The sequence below is a fragment of the Epinephelus fuscoguttatus genome, linkage group LG10, assembly GCF_011397635.1.
Source record: "Epinephelus fuscoguttatus linkage group LG10, E.fuscoguttatus.final_Chr_v1".
Lineage (NCBI taxonomy): Eukaryota > Metazoa > Chordata > Actinopteri > Perciformes > Serranidae > Epinephelus > Epinephelus fuscoguttatus.
Genome location: NC_064761.1, coordinates 38,143,533 through 38,158,236, shown reverse-complemented (window position 1 = coordinate 38,158,236; position 14,704 = coordinate 38,143,533). Strand labels below are relative to the sequence as shown.

Below are 14,704 nucleotides of genomic sequence, written 5' to 3'. Positions count from 1 at the left end.
CCTGGCATTCATCTTCGGAATAGTGCTGTCCTGATGTCTGGCTCTGTTTTACTTTCCAGATATTTCTACAGGGCGTGTCAAGGCACGCTGTTTCCCAGCCCAGTCCAAGTTGGAAGACAGTTGGATAAACTCCCCTCTGAAACCCGCAGGAACATTCTGAGCCTCAGCAGGGTCAAGGTGGGGTCACCGCTCAGCCCCAAGCCTCCCTTCCTGTCCCTTACCAAGCCCTCCCCTAAAGGTTGCAATAAAAAAGACCAGAGGAGCTTCCCCAGCTCCAAGACACAACAGGGGCCCTTTTTACAAACAGATGAACAAGGCCAAAGAAGCCCGCTGGGGCCAACAAACAGTGAGAGGGGCCTCTCAGATCTCTACACATCAGTTCCTACAGAAAAAGACACACTTCCTTACACCAAAGACGCTCCTAAGCTCTCGAGGGAGCCACAGCCTCCTCCCACCAAAGACTCCGAGTGTCTGGATAAGACTTTAGAGGCGTCAGATCTGAGTCTGTCCAGCTGGATCACCTCCACGCCCCTGCTCTCACCGTCAGACAGCGTCCAGCTGAACCTGCCCCCTGACGGAGACTCACAGTGTGTCAAATACACGAGGAACTCAGAGGAAAGACTCCAGTCTGACCACAGCGTTCATCCAGCACAGAGGACAGAGCAGGTGGCAGAACAGTCGCTGCACACCATCTTGTGATGTCTCACAGTCTTAAGCATGTTACTCAGATTTGCACGATAGTTTTTTGAAAATCTAATTTTATTGTATTTTTCAAGGAGATTCTTTTATTAAAGATGCAGATAGGTACTTTATATTTTGGACGTTTCAAGCTAAAGATGTTTTTGAGGTTTGGGAGATGGAAGAACTGGAATATCTCCTCTTTTGTTTTTTTTAAAATCCTGGAAATTTTTTATGTCAAAGATGCATCTCAGTAGATGATCAGGTTTTATTGTAAAGACGAGCAGAGTAGAGACATTCCACAGCTGGCCTATTTGGGAGTTTTTTATTTTCTTTCTCTGAAATGATTCTCTGTTCGTTCTTTCTGCTTCACCTGTAAATGCGTTAAGACCAGGATCAGACGCCACCGCGGCCTTGAATCAGTGTTGATATTACTGAGAAGAGATTTTTTTATGTTTTCCACAGAAACACGTTTCAGTACAGATTCTCAAAGAGTTTTATCTTTACGTAAACCGGTGGCATTGGCTCAGCGCATGTTTCAGTCTTGTTGCTGGATTTGCAACATTTGTTTGCTAAATTTTAAAGACTGAATAGCGTGTTTACAGCTGTTCTGTCACATAGTACATTCCACTGAATAGTTCAGAGAGCTGTTGACTTTAGATATGATCATGCATTATGAGCATTCACCAAGAAAATTTAATTTCAGTCTTTATACAACAACAATCTACCAGTAATGATGCTCTGCTTGAGTGTGTGTGTTTGTGCTTGTGTGCGTGTGTGGCTGCGTCACTGTGTGTGTGTTGTTAGTGTGTGAGTGTGTGTGTTCGCTGACTCATTGGATCTGTTTTAACAGTGCCAGCCAGTTTCACAGTAAAAGAATAGTTTGACATTTTTATTTGCTTTATTACAGAGGGTCAGAGGAGGAGATTGATACCACTCTCATGTCTGGCCATTTAATATGAAGCTAATAGCAGGTGGCTCTGTCCTAACAACAGCAAAATCTGCCTACCAGCACATCTAAGCTCATTAATTAACATTTTATGACTTGATTGTTTAATCCATACAAAGACTTGAATCTTGTTGTTGTTGTTGTTGTGAACCGGTGAAAACTCAAAGAAGTCACTGCACCCAGCCAGGAAATAGTCAGACATTTAATCCCTGTAATGACACAGAATGTTGTCTCTATATGGCATTTTTCATACATGTCAATTAGTGGGCTTTAGGGGTGTTGTTACATTTGCACATTTCTAGGGTATCTGTGTTTCTAAAGTGACGTAGTATATGACTGACTCTTCCATCAGGAGGTGGAGGGGATGATAAATGGCACCTATACAGAACGCCTGCCTTACTGTGGACCACAAAAGACCACTGTTCGAGACCAGCAAACAACAAAAGAAGTTGTTTTCTAGCGAGTTATTGCTGCGTTTCCAGAGGCTCCAAATGTGGGTGTTTTGTAGCAACCTGCCAGGGTTTTTCCGCTGTTTTTTTAGACGCCATATGTGGATGTTTTGTAGCGACCCATCAGTATTTTTCCAGCAGTTCTGTAAGGCACCAACCAGATGTTTTGGAGCAACTCATTGGTGTTTTTTATTATTTTTTTTATTTTTTTTATTTTTTTTTTTCACCGAACGTGCAACATTTTGTAGCGACCCATCTGTGTTTTTCCACTGTTTTTTTTTAGGTGCCAAACGTGGATGTTTTGTGGCGACCCATCAGTGTTTTTCCAGCAGTTCTTAAGGCACCAATCAGATGTTTTGGAGCGACTCATTTGTGGGGTTTTTTTATTTGTTTTTTTTTTCACCAAACATGCAACGTTTTGTTGCGACCCATCTGTGTTTCTCCACTGTTTTTTTTTTTTAGCCACCAAACGTGACTGTTTTGTAGTGACCTGTAGGTGTCTTTCCAGTTGTTTTTTAGGCGCCAATCACGGGTATTTTGTAGCAACCCATCAGCGTTTTCCAGTAGTTTTTTAGGCACCAAACATGCATGTTTTGTAGCAACTCATTGGTGTTTTTCAAGTGTTTTGTTTAGGTGCCAAACACTGGTGTTTTCTTGCGACCCATCATCGTTTTTTTAGCCACTAAATGTGACTGTTTTGTAGTGACCTGTGTTTTTCCAGTAGTTTTTTAAGCACCAAACATGCATGTTTTGTAGCAACTCATTGGTGTTTTTCAAGTGTTTTGTTTAGGTGCCAAACACTGGTGTTTTCTTGCGACCCATCATCGTTTTTTTAGCCACTAAATGTGACTGTTTTGTAGTGACCTGTGTTTTTCCAGTTGTTTTTTTAGGTGCCAGACATGGGTGTTTTGTAGTAACTCATCTTTTTCCAGCGCTTTTTTAGCCACCAAATGTGACTGTTTTGTAGTGACCTGTAGGTGTCTTTCCAGTTGTTTTTAGGTGCCAATCACGGGTATTTTGTAGCAACCCATCAGTGTTTTCCAGTGCTTTTGTAGGTGCCAAACATGGATGTTTTGTAGTCACCTGTAGGTGTTTTGCCAGCTGGGATAGCGGCACAAAAACCCATAGAGACGTTATTGCTTTTCCAGCGGGGACCACACTCCCAAAAGCGGGTATTTAACCCAAAACATGATATTTTCCGAACAATGGACAGTTGGTTTTGTGACTAAACAAAACAACACGTCAACCACAGCATTATGAACTTAAAGTTTCAGCGTATCTGCTGCAAATGAGTAACATGCAAATATAACTATCTGTGGTTTGCAGAAATGGAAAATTCTAACATTTGTTCTGGTGATTGGGTCGTGTTGTGTTTCCCAATGGTTTTCAGTCTTTATGCTAAGCTAAGGTTACCATCTCCTGACTTCATATTGAGTTTACAGACATGAGAGTGGTATCAATCTTTTGTTCTCATTTTCAGTGAGAAAGCAAATAATGTTTCCTAGAATCTGTAACTATTCCTTTAAGCACTGTACCGTAGGTTGACAACAAGCTACCATCACGTTTCATAACAAGTTTACTTGAAGGTCCTGTTCTAAGGTTTTTTTCATGTGCTGAGTTTATCTCAACAGTCTCATCTTATGTTCTGCTGGTGCTCAGCTGTCGACCAAAAAACTCTTTGGTGAAAGAAAGTCTTTCCCAAATGTAAAAGTTGCGGCTTTAAGATTTAATCTTGCACTTTGAAAGCATTATTTTAAAATTGCTGTAGAGTATTGTTGCTGATGGCATCATGTTCCCTGCTCAGACGCAGTTTTATTTCCTCATGATGCACTTGACATCATGCACAGACTAACTAGTAAAAGTATGGAGAATTGGAAAGATGCTACAGTGCAATTATTAAGCATTTAAAGCAGCAGCACCTTTAATATTTTATGATTGTTGTATCTCTTGTGTCATTGCAGTACATTTTTATAAAGTGTATCATTTACCAAAGATCATTTATATTTCTGTATTTTCGAAGCAATGTGCCTTAACACTGGATAAGAAATTACAAGTCTAAGAGTTTGCTCACGATGCTGAAGCTGTATTTGTTTAAAGATGACACTGCATCTTTGTTCAACGAGGAGCATCTTGTGTTGATGATATTTATGAGGCTACATGCGATGTGGTTTCTTCTCCACCTGTCTGTTTTTGCACACAGTGCCTTTTTTCTGGCATGTTGTTCACATTCTGACTCTGCAGTCTGTCCACTTTGTTTTATGGGTTCTGTCTGTTCTGTGCTTTTGGCGTCACGCTTAATGTGCCAGACTGAAGCTCGAGTGTATTCACTGCTGAATTTCAACACTTCTCACAGATTCCACACAGGAACCTTCACCCTCGCTGCACACTGCACGTTATCTGAGCTCCATTTGTTGGGTTTTTCATTTGTATTTTGGTTACATGGTAGGCCTCCTGTAAGCTTCACAGTTTGCATTGTAGATGCGACAAATTATCTGCTGTTAAATGACAGAGTGCTGCGGAAGCCCCTGAGAGGCATGTAAGAAAGAAATATTGTGGTGATCCATTTTCTGAATTGTTTACTCTCCTGTGTTTACGACTTAAAGGTCCAGTGTGCAGGATTTAGGGGGATATATTGGCAGAAGTTAGATATAATAAGTACATTTTCTTAAGTGTATGATCACCTGAAAATAAGAATCCTGTTTTGTTACCTTAGAATGAGCTGCTTATATCTACAAAGGGAGCATCTCCTCGTCAGTGGAGATTGGCATCTTGCACTGCCATGTTTCTACAGTAGCCCAGAGCAGACAAACCAAACGCCGGCTCTAGACAGGGCCATTCGTATTTGTGTGTCAGCCACCAGAGTTCGCAGACCCTCTGTGACGAGCAGTGTCAGGAAAACACTGATTTTTGTAACTTGAAACTGCTTTATTCAGTGTTTTTACCAGTTTAAATCTCCTGGTCTGTTTGTTTTAGAGAGGAAGAGACACCTACAGAGAATTTAGCTGCTGGTAAAAACCTCCTGAACGTCTAGATCAGAAAAAGGCGATAGTAGCCTGTCTGCAAAGAGCCAAACGGCATAGAAGAAACACTCATTTGTAACATGACACTGCTTTGTTCATTGTTTTCAGGGGTTTTAATCACCTGGTCTGTTTGTTTTGGCGAGGACGAGACTTCTGCGGACAATTCGGCTCATGTTAGAAACCTCCCAAACGCCGAAGGACTGGTTGCAATCTGCAGTCCTCACAGCTGTATGCCACTAAATCCCCCTAAATCTTACGCACTGGACCTTTAAGAGAAAATGGAAAAAAAAAAAAAAGATTCCTTAAAGTTCCTTTTTTATCATCTGTAAAACAGGTGGGATAAAAAGTTTTTCTAGGATTTCAGTTCTCAATAGGACTAAAAGCATTCATGTTTTCTGCCAGCTGAAAGACACGACAGTGATGTTACATAACATGTTGGCATGAGTACGGAGGAATTCAAATTCACCTGAAAGAAAACATCCATTTTTATGTGCTTATCCAGGGCCGGGTTGCTCTCGGGCAGCAGGCCAAGCAAAGCACCTCAGACCCCTCTCCCCAGCAGCGCTTTGAAAGAAAACATGAACGCTTTTAGTCCTGTTTAGAACATTGGGTAGTGGCACACTTGTCCCTCTTGTGGCCAACGTGAGTATTACAACAAAAACAAAAACGCCTGCCAAATGTTTTCCCCATCTGTTTTCACAGATGAAAAAAAGTAACTTAGAAAAATGATCCTGTTAAAGCTTTTTTTTCTCCCACCTGTTTGACAGATGGAAAAAGGGAATTTAGAAACATCCTGGTCAATCCTTTTTTCACCTGTTCACAGGAGAAAAACAATTTAGATCAAACTAAGATGACTCAGGGCTTCCATAGAGTTCAGTATCGTGCCTTGGTATCAGTCTAGATATGTAGTAGACACAAGATCACACAGAGTACTAAAATCTGCAGCCCACATCAGCAACAAACATCAATTTGGGAAAACTTTAGGTTTTAAATATTCACATTGTTCTTTCAGTTCTTTGTCTTTGGAGTAATTGGAGGTTACTAGTACCGTGGCTACTTGTGAACAAAATAAAAATGGTAATAATAAAGTATTTATCCTTTGCTACCTGTTTGTCTGTTCAGGAAAATGTATTCTTTGCTTAATAAAATGTCTCAGTCCTCAATTTTCATCCTGTCTTGCGATCCACCTGTGTTCCTTTCTGCCTCAAACTTCTGGGCCGGGATTGGAAAGGATAAAATTGTTAGGAGCTTACCGTGCTACATAACTCAGAGCACAGCCGGTCTTGTGTTATTGCAGTAAAAGTGCAGATGCTGAGGTTAGCTTGATCAATGTGCTGAGCTCAAGCTTTATTTTCAGCTCCCAGGGGTGTAAAGCATAAAGTAGCTCAACAAGTTGTTCATTCAATCTGGGTTAGAGTGTGTGTAGAGTCTGGTCTCAAGGGCCAGTCATATGAAAATATTAAGGTTTATTATGATATCGGAAATAAATTTAACCCTTTGAAACCTGGAGTGACATCACTTTTCTTGTGATGCTTTCAGACACCCTTTGCAAGTATTTAAACCTTTGAATGCTGAGCAAATTGGTGCAGTTCTGCTCAAAAACATAGCAAAAAAGGCTACTTGGTAAGAAATGTCCCACAAATTGCAAAAAAACAAAACAGTAATTAGATATTTTAAATTATGGCACAGAATTATTATAATTTTTAAACCATATTTTTAATAATTTCCTTTTTTTGTTTTTTATTTTAACTTTTTTTTAACTAATATTCTTGTTTTTAATTTTGTCTTTTTACAAATTTATTGAAATTTCTTTCAAAAACATGAGGGGAAAGGCAATGAGCAATTTGGTAAGAAATTTTCCAAAAATAAAAAATTATTTTTAAAAAGCTAGGGAAAAACTATATTTATAATTATCGCTATTATATATTTAAAATTATGTCAGAATTCTTATCATTTTTAAGCCTTTTTTTTTTAGATCATATCCTTGTTTGTTTTTAACTTGCTTTTATTTTTCCTTTCCTTTCTTTTTTTCAACTAATTTTCTTGTTTTTAATTTTCTCTTTTTAGCAATTTCCTGTAATTTCCACTTGTGGCTACAGCCGCCGCTGTTCAGCAACTGTCACATCAGGCCCGTTTCCACTGAAGAAGTTCCTGGTATTATTTGGGGGGCAGGAACTTTACAGGAACGTCCTCTCACTCGGCTCTCTCAACCGCCGTGTCTCCACTGAGAGGGTGGAGTAGGAGGAAGGTTCCTGTATGTGATGTAATCGTTGCGCGACCATTTTAACCGGGGCGACGCGGCAAAGAAACAAACAAAGAAGAACAACAACAAAGAAGAAGAAGCAGAAGTAAGGAGAAGAAAGCAGACATAAGAAAGACGATTATCAACATGGAAGGAGCTGAGGTGGTTGCTGGGTCTCTGGCATGTCTCTTGGTTTAAAAATGCGACTCCTTGTCTGCTGAGTTTTAAAAATGCCGGCTGTTTTGTTGCTTTCTGTTGATGTCACATCTCTGCCTTGAGTATATCCAATCAGCACCAAGTAAACCCCAAGCCCCACCCAGGAGTTTTTCGGGGCTGTTCTGAGTACCTACTCCGAGGCAGGGACTTGTTTAGCCCCTGTAAAAGTTCTGGAACTCTGTCCTTCGGGGGTGGTTCCTGCGGTGGAGACACGCACCAACAGCCCCGGCCCCGTAAAATTACTGCGGTGGAAACGGGTCTATAGTCTCACTACAAATCTTCCATTTAAGGTTGAAGGAGCAGCTTCAGAGAAAGACTGAGTTTTCATATTATTGCTGCTGTACATCTGAGTTAAAACATTGAAGGGTACACCAAGTAACTCCTGTTTAGAAGGATTTTAATGCAGAGTGACATTTTGAGCCACACAGCTTTTCCGCAGACTTCTGATACATGACAGAAAGTCACATTCTTAAATACCGATAGTGCTGTCTAAGCCAGTCATGTGACATGCCACACCAGTAGCCCATGATCATAAGAATAAATCAAAAAATATATACATGTATATATGTGTACCTCTGTGCCCCAATATCGAACCAAAGCCATCCCTGAACAATGTCTATATTGTTATTATAAATTGTTCAGAGGTGGCTGAGGTCACTGTTCAATGTCAGCGTGGGTTTCCTCCAGGTACTCCAGCTTCCTCCCACAGTCCAAAGACATGCAGGTTAACTGGTGACTCTAAATTGTCCGTAGGTGTGACTGTGAGTGTGAATGGTTGTGTGTCTCTATGTGTCAGCCCTGTGATAGTCTGGTGACCTGTCCAGAGTGAACCCTGCCTCTCGCCCAGTGTCAGCTGGGACAGGCTCCAGAAATAAACACTTAATTCATCCAGTTAGATGTGAAAACATGCTGCCTCTGTACATGCTAAAATGACTTTATTTTAATGGAATCTGGTGGGTTTGTTGATGGCAACAAACTTTTAGTGGTCTTGAATTGACAGTGCAAACCTTTCGTGGTGACATTGTACCTTTGAAAGACACTCGAATATCTGGAGCAAGTAGTCTTATGTCTCAGTGATATATCTACATAAATTCATCCCTCTGTGTTTCTGTTCTCACCTGTTCACACATCTGTACCAAAGTGTGACATAAGAGGCCTTCAGAAGATGGATGATCTTTGGCCTGGCGTTGCAGCGGTGTGTCTTTGCCTGGTGTGCATAACATCTGCGACGGCTTTCTAGAGGTGTGGGACGTTATTAATGTTTATTTTTAAGGCACACTGAGGGAGAAGGGACAGACGAGGCTCTGCTGATGCTGCCTTTAGTGAGCCGCTGCAACGGGACGGCCAAATTACTGACCGCCGCTGCACTTTGCAAGAGCAGATCCCTCATCTGAACCCAGAGATAATGATGACTCCTCTCCCCTCGCAGCGCTGCTCCCTCCATCTCTTTCAAAGCCCAAGTGTAAACCAGGCGGATTGATCAGCTGTTTTTTTCTGCAAACTGTGTGTGTAAGTGTGGAACTTTTGTGCCATTGTGCAAAGCTTCGGTCTCTGCACAACAATGTTTTGTGTGATTTGCCTGCTCTCTGTGGCATTAGATGAGCAGCACATGCAATAAAAATGGATTTTGTCATGTAGTGCGTCACATGTTTTGTTCTGAGAATTCATGAGAAAGATTGATAATTTAATTAAACAGGATTTCTCACAGTCTCCTCTAGTCTTCTTTCATTTTCTCTAATTACTTTTTTGATTACCTGTAGTCTGCAGACAGACGGGATGCAAATGCTGCAGAAGCTAATAGAGTTTGATTTGCATTTTATCACAGAGGAGCTTCATTGATTCTGGTCATTAAAGTCGCCTGGACCAGCCTCATGACCTGTAGTTTTAACAAGCTTAAATCAGGATATTTTCAATTTCCCAAGCTGCCTCGTAAATAACCTGGTCCAATGAAGCCGTCACAGGGCTGGATTATGAGAATCGTTTATGCTTTAAAAGCCCTGCAGCCTCTCCTCCTCTCCACTCCTCAAAGTGTTGAGTTTTCCCGAGAAGACTTGAGGACTTGTTCATTCACACCAGAGGAGCTACACACCGCATCACTTTTGATTCCAAATAACAAATGAAGGCTGCTTGTGAGCCAGGGCCATCTGTCTTCCAGTTGGTGGAGGCATTGTACGGCTTCATCCTGCACTATCACGTAGGAGTGATTTAGCCAAAGCATTATTGCTCTCTTCCAGGCTAACTTCCCACTGACACAGGAAACCGTCCAACAGAGACGGCAGGGACACACACTGGACAGAAAACACAAAGACAGTCAAACACCTACGGGTAATTTATAGTCAACAGTTCCCCTGTAGGAGGAAACAAGACTAATAATAAATATTGTTATTGTCATATTTCTGTGATCATTTAAAGGAGCAGTGTGTGGGATTCAGTGACATCTAGTGGTGAAGTTACACATTGCAACCAACTGAATATTCCTCTGCTCAGTCCTCCCTTTTAAGTGTGTAGTCGAGACCTAAAGGTGGCCTTTAGGTAACACACAAATGCAAAAGGCCCTCTGTAATGCCAGTGTTTTGTTTGTCTCGGCCACCGTAAAAAGACAACATGGCATGCTCTGTAGAAGAGGACCAACTCCCCATGTAAACTAAGCACAAAAAGTAAGGAAATTTGTGTTTGGTAGATTATTTCTTTGTTGTAACTTCTTGGCAATAAATCTTATACCGCTGGAAAGCCTGTTTATTTCTCTTTAAATGGTGCCACATTTGTAAGGAACATACATTTGTGGGATGAGCAGCAGAGCTGAGTATGTGGGTTTTAAGTGTTTTTATATTGATGAAAACATGTTCTGCCAGTAGACCCTCCCCCTACGTCCTACATGCTAGTAAGCTGACACCCAGCTGAAAGTGTTTCAGTCAGTACGTTTACATGCACGCAGTAGTCGAGCTAAGCTCGTAGCTCGGCTAATCAGTCAAGTCGGATTTCTCATCTTGTCTGAGTATACATGCAGCTAGAGAAAATCGAATTTCTGACCAAGTATGCTTGACTCTGCCTCGATAGGCTGCGCTGTGTCCTTTTTAATATAGTGTGTATTGAACTAGTTCCAGTTCTTGTTCAAAAACTTTTTTGAATAAATCCGTGTTTCGCATCCTCCTACCATCCATAAACTTCAAAATGTTTAGCTCTTTTAGCTGACGGAGCATGAATGTAGTGTCCTCATTTGTCCAGAAGTGCATCTTCTGCTTCTTGGCCGCCATGGTGTTTGTTTGTTTGTTTGTTTTTCCAGGAGTTGCTGCACTACGTCATCTCCTTCTTCTTCTGGGTGAAAACCCGCGAAAGAAAAAGTGGTGCATGGGCAGAACGCCAACTCCGACTCCAGTTGGACTGAGTGGATACATGCAGCAATAGTTTGATTTTCTTTTTTTTTTTTAAAGATATTTTTTGGGGCATTTTTAGCCTTTATTTGATAGGACAGACAAGTGTGAAAGGGGGAGAGAGAGAGGGAGTGACATGCAGCAAAGGGCCACAGGCTGGAGTCAAACCCTGGCCGCTGCAGCAACAGCCTTGTACATGGGGCGCCTGCTCTACCACTAAACCACTGACACCCCAAGTTTGATTTTCAATCGAATTACCTAGGTGTGTTCGCTGAGCTACGGATACTCCAGTTTCAGTTGGACTAAGCCAATAATTCGATTTTCTCAAGCTGCATGTAAACGTACTGACTGTGTGATGGCCGTGCCCACAGCCACACAAATGACGAGAGACCCCAAGATGGCACCTATTCATTGTAATAGAGTTGGTTCTCTGATGCATATGAAAAAAAGGGTTCTAGCGTTCAGGTTTGCGTCCACAGTCAAGTGTGTCCTGCTGGCCCCACAAGTTCCCACTTGGTTCATAGACTTTACATTGTAATGATGTCACAGATTTTTTTTTTCTCAGCTTGAGGAAATATTTGCAAATGTAAAACCACCACTGCTCAAAAATGTATAATAGAAAGAGTCATAATTGGGTTCAAAGTGTCCTGTCAACAGTTTTACAGACGCATTTTTCATAATGGTGGCCTGCAGTGGAAATGCTTGTTGGACCACAGGGGATTTTCTCGCAGCACTGCAAGTAGTCACCGGGAAAAACATCCAAGATTTCCTAATAATGCAGATTCGTATAGGTGGAGAAACATTCTATAGATGTGAGTTTTCGATACACTGCCCCCTACAGTTTTGGAGAGTATCTGCTTGCTGTGAGGAGAAGCCGCAGAGGGTATAAAAAGCCAAACTTTTTGTCATCACAATCCGTGTCAGCTCATGTCCATGTGCAAAGCATTTCTGAGGCTTTAGGGATCTTTATCTGTTATATCTGAACAAAATGTCATGGCGATCCATCCAGTAGTTGTTGAGATATTTCAGTCTGAACTGTTTTTATCAGAGGACCTTCATGCTGTGGAAACAGTGTGATATAAGCAAGCTCCTTGTTTCTGCCTCGTAAACATTTCAGTCGACTGTTTGCCCGCGTGTTCTGATGATGTCAACATTCACACTCTGCTGAAGTGCTGAAAATCCCCTGAGCCGCTGAGCGTGGATTATGAGCCAGAGGTGAGAGGGCCGATCAGACGCGGCCTTCATGCCTCTCGTTCACAGATCCCGATCACAGAAGACATCAGCTCTGTGTTATTGCCTCAGTGACCCCTGTCTCTGTCCGCTGTATGGCACACGTCCAGGAATCACTTAACAACCATGATACAATAATCCTCCGGTCCACGCTACAGCCCTGTCCTACACGTAACCTTCAGTGTCCTCTGCTGAACTCTGTACCACCCTGCAGCCACATATCCCAAACTGCCAACAGTACAACTGAGGTTAATTGATATGCTCCATGAAAAGTGATGTGCCATGATGATGTCGATTTTAGGCACTCTTAATCCATATCAAATGGCTGGGAGGGACGGATATAACCATAGATTATCACACATACAGTAGGAAGCAATGACCACAGTGTCGGCTAATGTTCATTTTGAGAGCTTCACCTGAATCAGTGGCTGCTAAAGCCCCAATTTCCTCCATCTGAAGCATTAAACATAACAAGACCAGAGCACAAGGGTTACTGAGAAATGATGAGACAAATTCCTGTGTGTGATGAAGCTCAGGCTGTAGTGCAGATTAATGGAGTCACCTCCTTTTCCATTTCTGTCAACTGTGAGTGAGTGCATCATCAGACTGGGCGTCTTTTATGAAGTTGTTCTTAACATTCCTTCAAAACTGAGACAAAATAATGAACGGTCAAAGAGGATAATAATCAGGGAGGTATGAAAGCCTGTTTCTGCCAGTGTGATGAAAAAGAAAAGATCCTGTGAGTCAGTTTAATGAGAAAATTTCTCAAAATAATGACTTGGTATTTGTAGAATATGACTCAAAAACAATAAATTATTATTGTAAATAAATGACTTATAGTATCTGAAAATGATACGAAACGTTGTCTAAACAATGACTTAGTATTTTAAAAATGACTTAGTATCTCAAAATGATACGAAACTTTGTCAAAAAATTAACTTAGTATTGTAAAAAAAATTGATCTATAGCTGAAAATCATGAAATATTTTCTCAAAATAATGACTTAGTATTTTTAAAAATGACTCAGTATCTGAAAATAATGAAAAACTTTCTCAAAAATAATGACTTAGTATTTTTAAAAATGACTTAGTCTCTGAAAATAATGAAAAACTTTTTCAAAAATAATGACTTAATATTTTTAGAAAATCATTTTGTATCTGAAAATAATAAGAAAGCTTGCCTAGACAATGGCTTAGTATTTAAAATAATTACTTAGTTTCTTAAAATGATAAAAACTTATTCAAAAATAATGACTTAGTATTTTTTTTTAATGATTTAGTATCTGGAAACAATGAAAAACTTTTTCAAAATGACTTAGTATCTAAAATAACGACTAAGTCTTTAAAAAATGACTTAGTATTACAATAGTTACTTAAAATAATGACTTAGTATCTCAAAATAACGACTTGGTGTTTTAAAAAATTGACACTGTATCTTGATATAACTTTCTGAAAATAATGATTTAATATCTAAAATATATTCAGTTAGTATCCCAAAATAATTGGAAACTTTGTCAAAATAATGAGAAACAATACCAAATTATTATTTTGTGAGAAAACTCCTCATTAAAATGACTCAGGATCTCAGACGGTTTGGGAGACTATTTTAACTCTCTCTGTTGTTATCTACATTATAATGTGCAATTAATAATCTACAGTGAAGGAAAAACGATACAAAGAAATCAATCACCTTGTGAGTTCATTACATTAAAAGTGTCCTTACAGTGACTCCCAGTGGCCACGTGTGTTACTGCAGCCATGTACTACATCAGTGTTACATGTATGAGCCCGGATAGAGAGAAGGAAGGGTGGTAATCAGTGCTTAAAAGTATATATTTATTTGTATTCTCTCTTGTTTGATGATAATTTGAGCACATATCTATTAATAATAAATATAAGAAGTAGACAGGATCATGCTGAATGCACTCAGTTATTGTAAGAATATGAATATTTCTCCTTCTGATCTAGTTTCCATCTGTACTGTCATGTAAAACCTTTGTATATGTGACCCAAAGAAACCACCAAGTCACACTCAGTGTAAAGCTCCATGTCACGCTCCAATGCTGACAGAATAACAAACATCTCCTCAGCACCATAAGAGCAATGTACATGAAGTAGATAATGCATAATTTACAAGGTCATACTGCAGAATGAGACGGCAGGGTTTTACCTGAGGTACAGCCGGTTTTATTTATGGTTTATGAATATGTTTTAGGGCTTATGAATGAGATTGTACTTTGTCTGGGCCTCCATCAACACTTTCCTGCAGAGATGTGTAATATAAATTTTTCAGATTTTACCCAAAATGTATATAACAAATGTTTGAATAAACAGCTCGACTCATGAGTTCTGTTCAGCAGTCAGAGGCAACGACTAATTGGTAGAGTGATACTGCATGGAATTACTTACTGATAGTAGGTCTGTGGCAAAATGACACACTTTTTCACATCATTCCAAAAGAAAAAATACAATATAAAAATAGCATTCATGTGGATACCACCTGACATGTTCCACCCACTCAAACATTGTTGCAGACCAAGTACCCCCCCT

The 14,704-nt window shown here is 40.3% G+C and overlaps 1 protein-coding gene across 1 annotated transcript in view; it reads left to right on the top strand.

Annotated features, from left to right (window-relative positions):
* The window catches only part of atp10a (ATPase phospholipid transporting 10A), a 55,420-nt gene extending 49,155 nt beyond the window's left edge, over positions 1–6,265 (top strand). The window contains exon 21 of the mRNA XM_049587742.1: positions 60–6,265. Within this exon, the coding sequence (XP_049443699.1) occupies positions 60–699 (640 nt within the window). The 3' untranslated portion in view covers positions 700–6,265. The remainder of the gene's footprint in view (positions 1–59) is intronic.
* The last annotated feature ends 8,439 nt before the right edge of the window (positions 6,266–14,704 follow it).